The 15,000-nt window shown below is 41.6% G+C and overlaps 1 protein-coding gene across 1 annotated transcript in view; it reads left to right on the top strand.

The window, feature by feature from the left end:
- LOC128686204 (uncharacterized) overlaps positions 1-15,000 on the top strand; it is a 26,716-nt gene that overhangs the window by 8,079 nt on the left and 3,637 nt on the right. The window contains exons 2-4 of the mRNA XM_070080888.1: positions 7,316-7,397; positions 12,096-12,215; positions 13,836-13,931. Coding sequence (XP_069936989.1) covers positions 7,316-7,397; positions 12,096-12,215; positions 13,836-13,931 — 298 coding nt within the window. The remainder of the gene's footprint in view (positions 1-7,315; positions 7,398-12,095; positions 12,216-13,835; positions 13,932-15,000) is intronic.

The raw sequence follows: 15,000 nt of genomic DNA, 5'->3' as shown, positions 1-15,000 counted from the left end.
TATGTGAATGACATGATGGAAGGGATAGACTCAGAAGTATTCCTGTTCGCAGATGATGTGAAGTTAATGAGGAGAATTAAATCAGATGAGGATCAGGCAGGACTTCAAAGAGATCTAGACAGGCTGAACACCTGGTTCAGCAACTGGCTTCTCGAATTCAACCCCGCTAGATGTAAAGTCATGAATATAATAATAATATAATATAATCTTTATTTACTACAAGTACATGTACATGGTATACAGTCCTAGCTGACAATAATGACATACTACTACATAGAAATCCACTTGTTATGCTGAGCATCTCGGGCAAATTAGGTCAGTGTCCCAGGATGCGACCCACACCAGTCGACTAACACCCAGGTACCCATTTTACTGATGGGGAACATAGACAACAGGTGGAAAGAAACACGCCCAATGTTTCTACTCTGGCTGGGAATCGAACCCAGGCCCTCGCCGTGTGAAACGAGAGCGTTAACCACCAGGCCACCAGAGCCCAGGGCAAAGAAACCACGAACCATGTATATGCTAGGTGGCCAAAGACTGCAAACCTCGCTCAAGGAGAAAGATCTTGTGGTAAGTATAACACCGAGCACGTCTCCGGAAGCACACATCAACCAGATAACTGCTGCAGCATATGGGCGCTTGGCAAACCTGAGAACAGCGTTCCGATACCTTAGTAAGGAATCGTTCAAGACACTGTACACCGTGTACGTCAGGCTCATACTGGAGTATGCAGCACCAGTTTGGAACCCACACCGGGTCAAGCACGTCAAGAAATTAGAGAAAGGGCAAAGGTTTGCGACAAGGTTAGTTCCAGAGCTAAAGGGAATGTCCTATGAAGAAAGGTTAAGGGAAATCGGCCTGACGACACTGGAGGACCGGAGGGTTAGGGGAGACATGATAACGACATACAAAATACTGCTTGGAATAGACAAGGTGGACAGAGACAGGATGTTCTAGAGATGGGACACAGAAACAAGGGGTCACACTTGGAAGTTGAAGACTCAGATGAGTCAAAGGGATTTTAGGAAGTATTTCTTCAGTCATAGAGTAGTCAGGAAGTGGAATAGTCTATCAAGTGATGTAATGGAGGCAGGAACCATACATAGCTTTAAGACGAGGTATGATAAAGCTCATGGAGCATGGAGAGATAGGACCTAGTAGCGTTCAGTGAAGAGGCATGGACAGGAACTGAATCTCGACCCCTACAACCACAACTAGGTAAGTACACACACTCACTCACACACACACACACACACACACACACACACACACACACACACACACACACACACACACACACACACACACACACACACACACACACACACACACACACACACACACACACACACACACACACACACATATACACACCTGGAAACGGTCAATCAGCGACTCGTATACTTATGACAATAACAGCTTCATAAAAACTCGGAAATTTTCATTCAGGGCTACACCATATAATTCTTTGTCAGCAATCCCATACGTATCTCGTATAATGGTAGGGAGCAGCACATACGATAGTTCCGGTGTGATGGCCCCACGCAGTAGCTCTATGCCCACAGTGTTAACTATCCTGCGAACACTTGAAAATATCGTGTAGCACCACCGATCACTCAAGAGAGACTGGAGGGAGGCGCCACATACATCCACCCACTCCGCCGACCAAGAAGCGAATGTAGAGCCTTAGAGTCGTCAGAAAGTGGAACAATCTGAAGAGTGAAGGATCCATACATAGCTTTAAGAAGAGGTACGATAAGGCTCTTGGAGCCGGGAGAGAGTGGACCTAGAAGAGACAAGGGAAGAGGCGGGGCGAGCTTGGAATCGACCCCAGCAGGCATATAGGGTAGCACATATAGGTGAGTACACACACACACACACACACACACACACACACACACACACACACACTCACACACACACACACACACACACACACACTCACACACACACACACACACACACATACACACACACACACACACACACACACACACACACACACACACACACACACACACACACACACACACACACACACACACACACACACACACACACACACACACATTGAGCTTCGAATATATAGTAGTGTTACTAATGGAGAGGAAAGCAGAAATGGCAGAGCGGAGGAATCCAAACTAGAAGACAGGGAACTACACAAGTTTGAGGAACTTCCTACACGAGGTTCAGTGGGACAGAGAACAGTAAATGAGTTGATGGAATGCGTGACAACAATATGTGAGGCAGCAGAGAAGTATGTACCCAAGGGAAATAAAAATAATGAGAAGGCCAGAACGAGCCCTTGGTTTCCCCAGAGGTGTAGTGAGGCCGAAAATAAATGCACTAGAGAACAGAAGTATGGGAGGCAAAGGACCCAGGAGAACAAGGAGAGTAGTCGAAGTGCCAGAAACGAATATGCACAGACAAGGAGGGAGGCCCATCGACAATACGAAAATGACATAGCAGGAAAGCCAAGTCCAACCCAAAGCTGTTGTACAGTCGCATCAGGAGGACTACAACAGTCAAGGACCAGGTAATCAGGCTGAGAAAAGAAGGAGGCGAGCTCACAAGTAATGACCGAGAAGTATGTGAGGAGCTCAGCATGAGATTTAAAGAAGCATTCACAGTGGAGACAGAAAGGACTCCTGAAACACGAAGAGTGGGGTACACCACCAAGTGCCATACACAATACATATAACCAAAGAAGAGGTGAGGAAAGTGCTAAACGAACTAGATACCTCAAAGGCGATGGAGCCATAACATCTCTCCGTGGGTTCTGAGAGAGGAAGCAGAGGCGCTCTGTGTACCACTAACAATCTTCAACACATCTATCGAAATAGGACAGCTCCCTGAGGTATGGCAGACAGCAAATGTCCTAATTTTTAAAAATGAGACAGACACGCAGCACTAAACTACAGACGAGTATCACTGACATGCACTATATGCAAAATCATGAAGAAGATTATAAGAATGGTGGAGCACCTAGAAAGGAATGAGCATATCAGTGACAGCCAGTACGGATTCTGGAACGGAAAAGCCTATTTCACAAACCTACTGGAGTTCTATGACAAGGTGGCAGCAGTAAGACAAGAGAGAGGGGTGGGTAGACTGCATTTTCTTAGATTGTAAGAAGGCTTTTGACAGTTCCACAGAAGAGATTAGTGCGAAAGCTGGAGGACCAGGCAGGTATAACAGGGAAGGCACTGCAATGGATTAGAGAATAACTGACAGGACGGCAGCAGAGAGTCATGGTACGCGACGAGGTGTCGGAGTGGACGGCTGTGACGAGTGCGGTTCCGGGGTTAGTCCTACGGCTGGTGCTGTTTCTGGTATGTGAATGACATGACGAAAGGAATAGACTCAGAAGTGTCTCTGTTTGCACAAGATGTCAAGTTAATGAGAATTGAATCGGAGGAGGACCAGGCAGGACTACAAAGAGATTTAGGTCAAGCAAATGAGTCCTGGAGTTCAACTCAGCCAAGTGTAAAGTTATGAAGATTGAGGAAGGGCAAAGAAGACCGCAGACAGAATACAGTCTATGGTGCCAAAGACTAAAAACCTCACTCAAAGAAGAGTGTCTTGGGGTGAGTGTAACACCGAACACATCTCCTGACGCGTTTGCTAGTCGCCCGTATGTTGGAATTGACAAGGTGGACTGGGACAGGATGTTCCAGAGATGGGACACACCAACAAGGGGTCACAGTTGAAACACGAAGACTCAGATGAAACACAGGGATGTTAGGAAGTATTTCTTACGTCATAGAGTTGTCAGGAAGTGGAATAGTCTAGAAAGTGAGGTGGAGGCAGGATCCATACATTGCATTAAGAAGAGGTATGATAAAACTCATGGAGCAGGGAGGGATTGACCTATTAGTGACCAGAGAGGAGGCAGGCCCAGGAGCTATGACTCGACCCCTGCAACCACAATTAGGTGAGTACAATTAGGTGAGTACACACAAAACAGGCCAAGTGTTTATCGACATGTGCCTAAGACAAAATGGTAACTAACAAACACACACACACACACACACACACACACACACACACACACACACACACACACACACACACACACACACAAGTGACCTTGATACCTCAAAGGCGATGGGACCGAACAACATCTCTCCATGGGTCCTTAGAGAAGGAGCAGAGATGCTGTACGTGCCTCTAACCACAATCTTCAACACATCCCTTGAAACTGGGCAACTACCTGAGAAATGGAAGACAGCAAATGTAGTCCCCATATTTAAGAAAGGAAACAGAAACGAGGCGCTAAACTACAGACCTGTGTCTCTGACATGTATTGTGTGCAAAGTCATGGAGAAGATTATCAGGAGGAGAGTGGTCGAACACCTGGAACGGGACAAGATTATAAATGAAAACCAGCATGGGTTCATGGAAGGCAAATCTTGTATCACAAATCTCCGGGAGTTTTATGACAAAGTAACAGAAGTAAGACACGAGAGAGAGGGGTGGGTTGATTGCGCTATCCTAGACTGCAGGAAGGCCTTTGACACAGTTCCCCACAAGAGATTAGTGCAGCAGCTGGAGGATCAGGCGCATGTAACAGGGAGGGCACTGCAATGGATCAGGGAATACCTGACAGGGAGGCAGCAACGAGTCATGGTACGTGATGAGGTATCACAGTGGGCGCCTGTGACGAGCGGGGTCCCACAGGGGTCAGTTCTTGGGCCAGTGCTATTTTTTATATATGCGAACGACATGATGGAAGGAATAGACTCTGAAGTGTCCCTGTTCGCAGATGATGTGAAGTTGATGAGAAGAATTAAATCGGATGAGGATGAGGCAGGACTGCAAAGAGACCTGGACAGGCTGGACATGTGGTCCAGAAACTGGCTTCTCGAATTCAGTCCTGCCAAATGCAAAGTCATGAAGATTGGGAGGGGCAAAGAAGACCGCAGACAGAGTATAGGCTAGGTGGACAAAGACTACAGACCTCACTCAGGGAGAAAGACCTCGGGGTGACCATAACACCGAGCACGTCACCGGAGGCACACATCAACCAAATAACTGCTGCAGCATACGGGCGCCTGGCAAACCTGAGAATAGCTTTCCGATACCTTAATGATGAATCGTTCAAGACACTGTACACTGTATATGTTAGGCCCATACTGGAGTATGCAGCACCAGTCTGGAACCCACACCTGGTCAAGCACGTCAGGAAGTTAGAGAAAGTACAAAGGTTTGCAACAAGGCTAGTCCCAGGGCTCAGGGGAATGCCGTACGAGGAAAGGTTGAGGGAAATCAGACTGACGACACTGGAGGACAGAAGGGTCAGGGGAGACATGATAACGACATACAAGATACTGCGGGGAATAGACAAGGTGGACAGAGATAGGATGTTCCAGAGAGGGGACACAGGAACAAGGGGTCAAAACTGGAAGCTGAAGACTCAGACGAGTCACAGGGACGTTAGGAAGTATTTCTTCAGTCATAGAGTCGTCAGGAAGTGGAAAAGCCTAGCAAGTGAAGTAGTGGAGGCAGGAACCATACATAGTTTTAAGAAGAGGTATGATAAAGCTCAGGAAGCAGAGAGAGTACCTAGTAGCAATCAGTGAAGAGGCGGGGCCAGGAGCTGAGTCTCGATCCCTGAAACCACAATTAGGTGAGTACACACACACACACACACACACACACACACACACACACACACACACACACACACATTCGGACGAGGACCAGGAAGACCTTCAAAGGGATCTAGACAGGCTGCAGACCTGATCCATTAACGGGCTCCTGGAGTTCAACCCCACCAAGTGCAAAGTCATGAAGATTGGGGAAGGACAAAGAAGACCACAGACAGAGTACGGTCTAGGGGGCCAAATCTTACAAACCTCACTTCAGGAAAAGGATCTTGGGGTGAGTATCACACCAGGCACATCTCTTGAGGCGCACATCAACCAAATAACTGCTGCAGCATGCGGGCACCTGGCAAACCTTAGAACAGCATTCCCACGTTTTAATAAGGAGTCATTCAGGACCCTGTACACTCTGTACGTTAGGCCCATATTGGAGTATGCAGCGCCTGCTTAGAACCCTCACCTAGCCCAGCATGTAAGGAAACTAGAGAAAGTGCAAAGGTTTGCAACAAGATTAGTCCCGGAGCTATGGGGTATGTCCTACGAGGAGACGTTAATGGAAATCGATCTGACGACACTGGAAGACAGGAGAGATAGAGGGATATGATAACGACATATAAAATACTGAGAGGAATCGACAAGGTGAATATAGACAGGGTGTTTCAGAGATGGGACACAGCAACAAGGGGTCACAGTTAGAAGTTGAAGACTCAGATGAACCACATGGATGTTAGAAGTATTTCTTCAGTCAAAGAGTTGTTAGTAAGTGGAATAGTCTAGGAAATGATGTAGTGGAGGCAGGGTTCATACATAGCTTTAAGGAGAGATATGATGAAGCTCATGGAGCGGGATGAGTGACCGAGTAGCGGCCAGTGAAGAGGCGGGGCCAGGAGCTGTGACTCGACCCCTGCAACCACAACTAGGTAAATACACATACGCACACACATACACAAAACCAAGGTATAAGTGATTCACCAATAGACCAACGGGGTAAAACTCTGGCTGGAAGCAAAATGAAGTTGGCAGGAGGTGATGACAACAAATGGTTTTTCAACGTGTCCTACGACACTCGAAGTATTCATAAGATGTGAAAGTCATTGATCTGCTTCATAGATCAAGCTGCCCACTTTGTCTCGCCGGCGTCGAGTGACTCAATTTGATCAACAAGGCTAAGAAAAAAATAAGTTAAAAACTTCGAGAAGCAGTCACTCACATGATAGAAGACCTTTAAAAGAAATGGTGATGATTAAGGAAAATTACGTTAAAATACGTTAGTCAAATCAGGTCAGGTTACATTAATATAAAAACTAACACACATAATATAAAATGAATGAGAGTGGAATTCCATACTTAAAGACATGTTGATAAGTAAGACATATAGGCAACGTTTAGGCAACTTTATTCCGAAACGTTCAGTAGGCGAAACGTTTCGGAATAAAGCTGCCTAACTGTTGCCGATGCGTCTAACTTACCAACCTGTCGGTATTGTATACCATTTTGATATTCACTTAGAGACATGCTGGGAGCAGAAAGTCAAGTAATATCCAACTGGCTAGGATGGTCCCATGTTAACTCCCACTGAGTGGAGAAGGGGAGGGAGGTAGAGGTAACGTTGCACACCGCTTACTCAACAATCATTCAACCATTTATACTACCTCCACCATTCATTCATGGTTCCACTCTTATCTAACAAACTTTTTCCCTCACAGGTGTGAGGTGGCGTTGCTTGAGGCTGAGTCTACAATCACTGTCTCCTTCGCAAGTCATCTGGTCACAGCTGCAGTCACTGAGGTCAGTCATTCTCTCTCTCTTTCTCTCTTTCTCTCTTTCTCTTCTCAGAAGGGAAGGTTTCCCTTTTCGATTCTTCAGCTATGAAGGAGGTGTGGGCAAGTTTGCCCTAGCACCTACTCTCCTCTGCTCACCTAGTATTATGTAGGTATTTCAGTGTTTGTCGATCGTTGTGGGTCACTTCCTTGCAGGAAAAGTTCGCAATGAGAATAATAATAATAATAATAATAATAATAATAATAATAATAATAATAATAATAATAATAATAATAATAATAATAATAATAATAATAATAATAATAATAATAATAATAATAATAATAATAATAATAATAATAATGTGTATAACACAGGGTAACTTGAATAGACGAATGTATAATGTAATCACGAATGAGAATTTTTTTCTCAATTTCTCCTATCTCAAACTATCCTTCTATATCCCTGCTCTCTCGGACTATCATTTTCCATCCCTCCTCCCTCAAACTATCTCCAATCACGTTGAAACACTGAAGTTTCCCCACCTCTCTCCTGTGTCTTCCTCTTACCTGACCTTTCCTTCCACCATTCAATATAAATTCCTTATCTATATAAAAATACCATACAGATATAGATGTCAGCAGTGTTTACCTGAAGTTTACCTGGAGAGAGTTCCGGAGGTCAACGCCCCCGCGGCCCGGTCTGTGACCAGGCCTCCTGGTGGATCAGAGCCTGATCAACCAGGCTGTTACTGCTGGCTTCACGCAAACCAACAGCCCGGCTGGTCAGGAACCGACTTTAGGTGCTTGTCCAGTGCCAGCTTGAAGACTGCCAGGGGTCTGTTGGTAATCCCCCTTATGTATGCTGGAAGGCAGTTGAACAGTCTCGGGCTCCTGACACTTATTGTATGGTCTCTTAACGTGCTAGTGACACCCCTGCTTTTCATTGGGGGGCTGTTGCATCGTCTGCCAAGTCTTTTGCTTTCGTAGTGAGTGATTTTCGTGTGCAAGTTCGGTACTAGTCCCTCTAGGATTTTCCAGGTGTATATAATCATGTATCTCTCCCGCCTGCGTTCCAGGGAATACAGGTTTAGGAACCTCAAGCGCTCCCCGTAATTGAGGTGTTTTATCTCCGTTATGCGCGCCGTGAAGGTTCTCTGTACATTTTCTAGGTCAGCAATTTCACCTGCCTTGAAAGGTGCTGTTAGTGTGCAGCAATATTCCAGCCTAGATAGAACAAGTGACCTGAAGAGTGTCATCATGGGCTTGGCCTCCCTAGTTTTGAAGGTTCTCATTATCCATCCTGTCATTTTTCTAGCAGATGCGATTGATACAATGTTATGGTCCTTGAAGGTGAGATCCTCCGACATGATCACTCCCAGGTCTTTGACGTTGGTATTTCGCTCTATTTTGTGGCCAGAATTTGTTTTGTACTCTGATGAAGATTTAATTTCCGCGTGTTTACTATATCTGAGTAATTGAAATTTCTCATCGTTGAACTTCACATTGTTTTCTGAAGCCCACTGAAAGATTTGGTTGATGTCCGCCTGGAGCCTTGCAGTGTCTGCAATGGAAGACACTGTCATGCAGATTCGGGTGTCATCTGCAAAGGAAGACACGGTGCTGTGGCTGACATCCTTGTCTATGTCAGATATGAGGATGAGGAACAAGATGGGAGCGAGTACTGTGCCTTGTGGAACAGAGATTTTCACCGTAGTTGCCTCGGACTTTACTCTGTTGACGACTACTCTCTGTGTTCTGTTAGTGAGGAAATTATAGATCCATCGACCGACTTTTCCTGTTATCCCTTTAGCACGCGTTTTGTGCGCTATTACGCCATGGTCACACTTGTCGTAGGCTTTTGCAAAGTCTGTATATATTACATCTGCATTCTTTTTGTCTTCTAGTGCATCTAGGACCTTGTCGTAGTGATCCAATAGTTGAGACAGACAGGAGCGACCTGTTCTAAACCCATGTTGCCCTGGGTTGTGTAACTGATGGGTTTCTAGATGGGTGGTGATCTTTCTTCTTAGGACCCTTTCAAAGATTTTTATATGGGATGTTAGTGCTATCAGTCTGTAGTTCTTTGCTGTTGCTTTACTGTCCCCTTTGTGGAGTGGGGCTATGTCTGTTGTTTTTAGTAACTGTGGGACGACCCCCGTGTCCATGCTCCCTCTCCATAGGATGGAAAAGGCTCGTGATAGGGGCTTCTTGCAGTTCTTGATGAACACGGAGTTCCATGAGGGCAGAGTGCATGGGCATGTCATTTATCGCCTGTTCGAAGTCATTTGGCGTCAGGATAACATCGGATAGGCTTGTGTTAATCAAATTCCGTGGCTCTCTCATAAAAAAATCATTTTGATCTTCGACTCTCAGTCTGGTTAGCGGCTTGCTAAAAACTGAGTCATATTGGGACTTGAGTAGCTCACTCATTTCCTTGCTGTCATCTGTGTAGGTCCCATCTTGTTTAAGTAGGGGCCCAATACTGGACGTTGTTCTCGACTTTGATTTGGCATAGGAGAAGAAATACTTTGGGTTTCTTTCGATTTCATTTATGGCTTTTAGTTCTTCCCGCGATTCCTGACTCCTGTAAGATTCCTTTAGCTTAAGTTCGATGCTTGCTATTTCTCTGACCAGTGTCTCCCTACGCATTTCTGATATATTGACCTCTTTTAGCCTCTCTGTTATTCTTTTCCGTCGCCTGTAAAGGGAGCGCCTGTCTCTTTCTATTTTACATCTACTCCTTTTTCTTAGAGGAATAAGCCTTGTGCATACATCGAGTGCCACCAAGTTAATCTGTTCGAGACATAAGTTGGGGTCTGTGTTGCTTAGTATATCTTCCCAGCTTATATCGGTTAGGACTTGGTTTACTTGGTCCCACTTTATGTTTTTGTTATTGAAGTTGAATTTGGTGAATGCTCCCTCGTGACTAATCTCATTATGTCGGTCTGGGGCTCCGCGCATACATGTCTGAACCTCAATTATGTTGTGATCTGAGTATATTGTTTTTGATATGGTGACATTTCTTATCAGATCATCATTGTTAGTGAAGATGAGGTCTAGTGTATTCTCCAGTCTAGCAGGCTCTATTATTTGCTGGTTTAAATTGAATTTTGTGCAGAGATTTAAAAGCTCGTGTGAGTTTTCATCAGAGCTGCCTCCTGGTGTTATTACTGCAACAATATTATTTGCTATATTCCTCCATTTTAGGTGCCTTAAGTTGAAATCCCCCAGGAGCAAGATGTTGGGTGCAGGAGTTGGAAGATTTTCCAGACAGTGGTCAATTTTTAACAGCTGTTCCTGGAATTGCTGGGATGTTGCATCCGGAGGCTTGTAGTGTGGACATAATTTAAATACAAATATATTAACATTAATGATGTACCATTTCACTATATACAAAGTTTGTGTTACTCTCCTGCAGATGTTTTTCTTGTGCTTTTAGAACGAAGGAGCGAGCCTCCACTACTCTTTACTGTTAACAACTAAAATGGGTTGATTGCAGTGTAAATAAAGAAATATATATATATATATATATATATATATATATATATATATATATATATATATATATATATATATATATATATATATATATATATATATATATATATATATATATATATGTGCAGAAGAAAACTGTGAAACAAAAGATATATGATTAGGAAAGCTTATCGAGAACATTCTTGATAAGCTTTCCGAATCATATATCTTTTGTTTCACAGTTTTCTTCTGCACTGATCAAGTCCCACAAGTTAAAAATTCGACTTAATTTTTTAATATATATATATATATATATATATATATATATATATATATATATATATATATATATATATATATATATATATATATATATATATATATATATTTCGTGCCGAATAGGCAGAACTTGCGATCTTGGCTTAAATAGCAACGCTCATCTTGCCATATAGGACAAGTGAAAATTTGTGTATGCAATAATTTTGCCAAAATCATTCTGAACCTAACGAAAAAAATATATTTCAATGTGTTTGTTTAGTATTAAATTATTGTAAACAAATCTAAAATATATTTAGTTCGGTTAGGCTAAAATAAATTGTTCTTGATATAGTGAGGTTAGGTAAGTTTTCTAAGACTCTTTTGGTGCAAAATTAAAAAATTTTACATTAACATTAATGAAAAAAATATATCTTTAAACGTATAAGAGAAAATTTTAGAAACGACTTATATATATATATATATATATATATATATATATATATATATATATATATATATATATATATATATATATATATATATATATATATATATATAATGTCGTGCCGAATTTGTAAAACTTGCGATCTTGGCTTAAATAGCAACGCTCATCTTGCCATATAGGACAAGCGAAAATTTGTGTATGGAATAATTTCGCCAAAATCATTCTGAACCTAACGAAAAAAATATGTTTCACTGTGTTTGTTTAGTATTAAATTATTGTAAACAAATCTAAAATATATTAAGTTGGGTTAGGCAAAAATAAAAAACTCTTGTTATAATAAGGTTAGGTAAGTTTTCTAAGATTCTTTTAGTGCAAAATTATAATTTTTTACATTAACATTAATGAAAAAATCTATCTTTAAACGTATAAGAAAATTTTTTAGGAAGGACTTAATTTTAAATGAGTTCTTGCTAATTGACCAGTTTTACATATTCGGCACGACTTATATATGTATAACAATAATAATAATAAATTGTCTTGCAGCTGCCTTACAGAAGCGTCACCGTGTACTCATGGATGGATGTAGATGTCTATCAAAATAACAGTACTGTTATTAACTCCAGAACCTCAACAAAAACTCGGGTGTTCCTCCTGAGACCTCAGGTATTATCGATTTAATAATACGTTTATACTCTATTTTGAATTTTTTTTTATTTTTTTTTCTTAATATTTATTTATTTTTTTGGTGTCTTCATGTGGATGGGACACAGAAGTTTATTAAACATTTTGCACTTTGACACGATTCCTGCTCAGTTTCTGTCTAGAAAAACATGTGAAACATCAGCTTCATCTTACAAATTTACACTTACATTCTTATTTATTTCTCAGTGTCTCAGTAGTTCATGTTTCTTAAACTTCTTGTAATTTCCCTGAGGAAGATGGTTAAAATTCTTCCATCATTACTATGTAATAACATAACAATGATGGAAAAATTTTAACCATCTTATGAAAGTGATGATCATTCAGTTCTGGGGAATGGGAGATACTCAGCTTCAGTACAAAGGTAAAGTTAGTTAGATTAGCTTGATGACTTAAATCAAGATCTCTCAAGGTCATCCACGGATCTTTTTGAGGAGCTCGTAGTCATGTGAGTGACAGACAGTGAATAAAATACTGTTTACGTTTTAAAGTGTAATTAAAAACTATATTGCAGTAAATTTTGAAGTTGGGATGTTTGCAATTCGTGTGCCGAGCGCCACACGCACCTTCATTTTTATTCGGCATGTATCACACACAACCACACATCTAGCATTCTATTCGCATTAGCTAAAAGCCTGGTATCTCTCTGTAGGGGCTCCACCTGCTTTGGAAAACAGCTACCCCTTGTAAATATCAACCAATCTGAGTGAGGAGTGGGCCCCAAGCTAGTTTATTTTGTAACTAAAATTCATCTGGGAGTCAGTTCCTAGCTTGCTTTCAGCTGATTAACACATACTAGTGTTCTGTTTTCAGTATGAGTTTATGAGCTGTAGTGGGCAGGAGTACTGTTCTTGCTCACTCTGTCTGAATTAATCATAATATGTATTGGCATTTGTCTAGGTCTAATGTACATATTATTGGTGGTGGGAATACAAAGATTCTCAAAAAGCAGCCTCTGGTGTATATTTCTGTTCTCAACATTAAACGATTGCTTTGGTGATTGCCCCCTTGCTGGTATACAATGCTTTATAGTTAGGTACCACAGGCCATTTTTCTGTACCTTTGTTTGTAAGAGTGGGTGTATGCTTATATGCTGTTAAAAAGGAAGTGAGTGTTAAGTATGAAAAGAATATGGGTGTCCTAGTACCATGTTAAATCAAATTAAAAGGGAAGAACATACTGAAAAGGGTGGAACTGAAGGTATTAAATCAAATGTATATGAAAGAACAATAAAGGAGTAGCCATATGTACATATTTATATATATTATTGAGTCATTAAACTTGCACGGGGAATTCAGGACAAAGAATTGTGTAGGATTGTACGTGGGTGGATTAACATCATAACAAATGATCTATGCAAAGTGAGAAACTCCTTGGATAGACATTTCAAGCATACACGAGAAAGACCTGTATGTTTCTGCTTAAGTCAGACGTCTCTTCAGTAGATTTACTGAGGACAGCCTTCGACTGAGGCTTAAATATGCTCATCTATGTTACATGTGATTCATATGTATCTTCAGGTGGTCTCTTACTTTGCAGTAATATACTTGTTTAAATTCAAACGTTGCTTCTCCCTGCCAACAGGAGCGAGGACTCCTGGATATTCCACTTTCGATCTTGCTACTGGCTGTGACCTTCTCTATATTCCTTGTCCTTCTCATCATAGCCTGCCTCTGGAAGGTAAGACTCTGCTTGTCTGCTCATTAAGAGCAGCCTAAGCTCTTTCAGGTGAGACTACATTTTTCAAGGTAAGATTGAACTCTTGCAAATATGACTGATGTCTTAAAAACAAGATTAGATTCTTTAATATAAGATTAACCTCTTCAAGGTATAAATGAAAGAATCTGCTTGGTAAGACACTGAACTCTAGGAGTTAAGAAAATAGACTTCAGAATATATGGGAAATATAAACACATATGCAGTTTAATGTGATCCTTTATTGACAACGTTTCGTTCACACAGTGGGCTTTTTCAAGTCACAAACAGATCTACCTGGTGTGGAAGGTACTTGAGTATTTATAGTCAGGTTCAGAATGTTGAGGTCAGGTGGAGAATGCTGCATCTGATGTCGGTATTTTATACCATTTATTTCCTTCAGAATATAAGACTGCACTTGAGGACGTGAAAAGAAATTTTATAAAGTAAGACTGAAGTTTAGAACCAAGACAAATCTCAGTTACTATACAATGGAAATCTCGAGAAATTAAAGACTGAAAATAAGAGATAAACTCGAATTTTTGAGTAGAGCAGAAGTGCAGTGAAGAAGTGATCATATGAGAGCGGTAGAGGATCTCACATTTAAGGATCTTAGCAATGTTGTTTTTCTCAATCTCAAGGAAAATGATAGGCCGGATAACTCATTCAAAAGCTGAGATCCTGAACAAGTGATGATTCTCAAGTCACTTCTCTCTAGACTGGAATAATGCTGTATACTAATGGCCGCCTTCAAGGCAGGAAAAAATGCTGAACTGGAAAATGTACAGAGAATCTTCACTGCTCTCGTAAGATCAGTCTAATGTCTGAACTACTGGGAAAGATATATCATAATCTAAGCACGAAAAATTCTGGAAGGGCTAACCCCAAACCTGTATTCTGAAATCTCCTTATAGGAAAGCTAAAGACTTTGAGACTGTGCAGAATACCTCTCAAGAAAAGCAGAGGTGCGATGACTACATGAAGGAGGAACTCAAAAATGTGTAAGGGGATCAAGACTCTTCACTTACCATGCTCCTTTTGTAAGCCAAGGAAA

Source organism: Cherax quadricarinatus, unplaced genomic scaffold (assembly GCF_038502225.1).
Source record: "Cherax quadricarinatus isolate ZL_2023a unplaced genomic scaffold, ASM3850222v1 Contig1192, whole genome shotgun sequence".
Lineage (NCBI taxonomy): Eukaryota > Metazoa > Arthropoda > Malacostraca > Decapoda > Parastacidae > Cherax > Cherax quadricarinatus.
The sequence above is the reverse complement of the archived record's forward strand: the minus strand, read 5'-3'. Positions and strand labels throughout refer to the sequence as shown.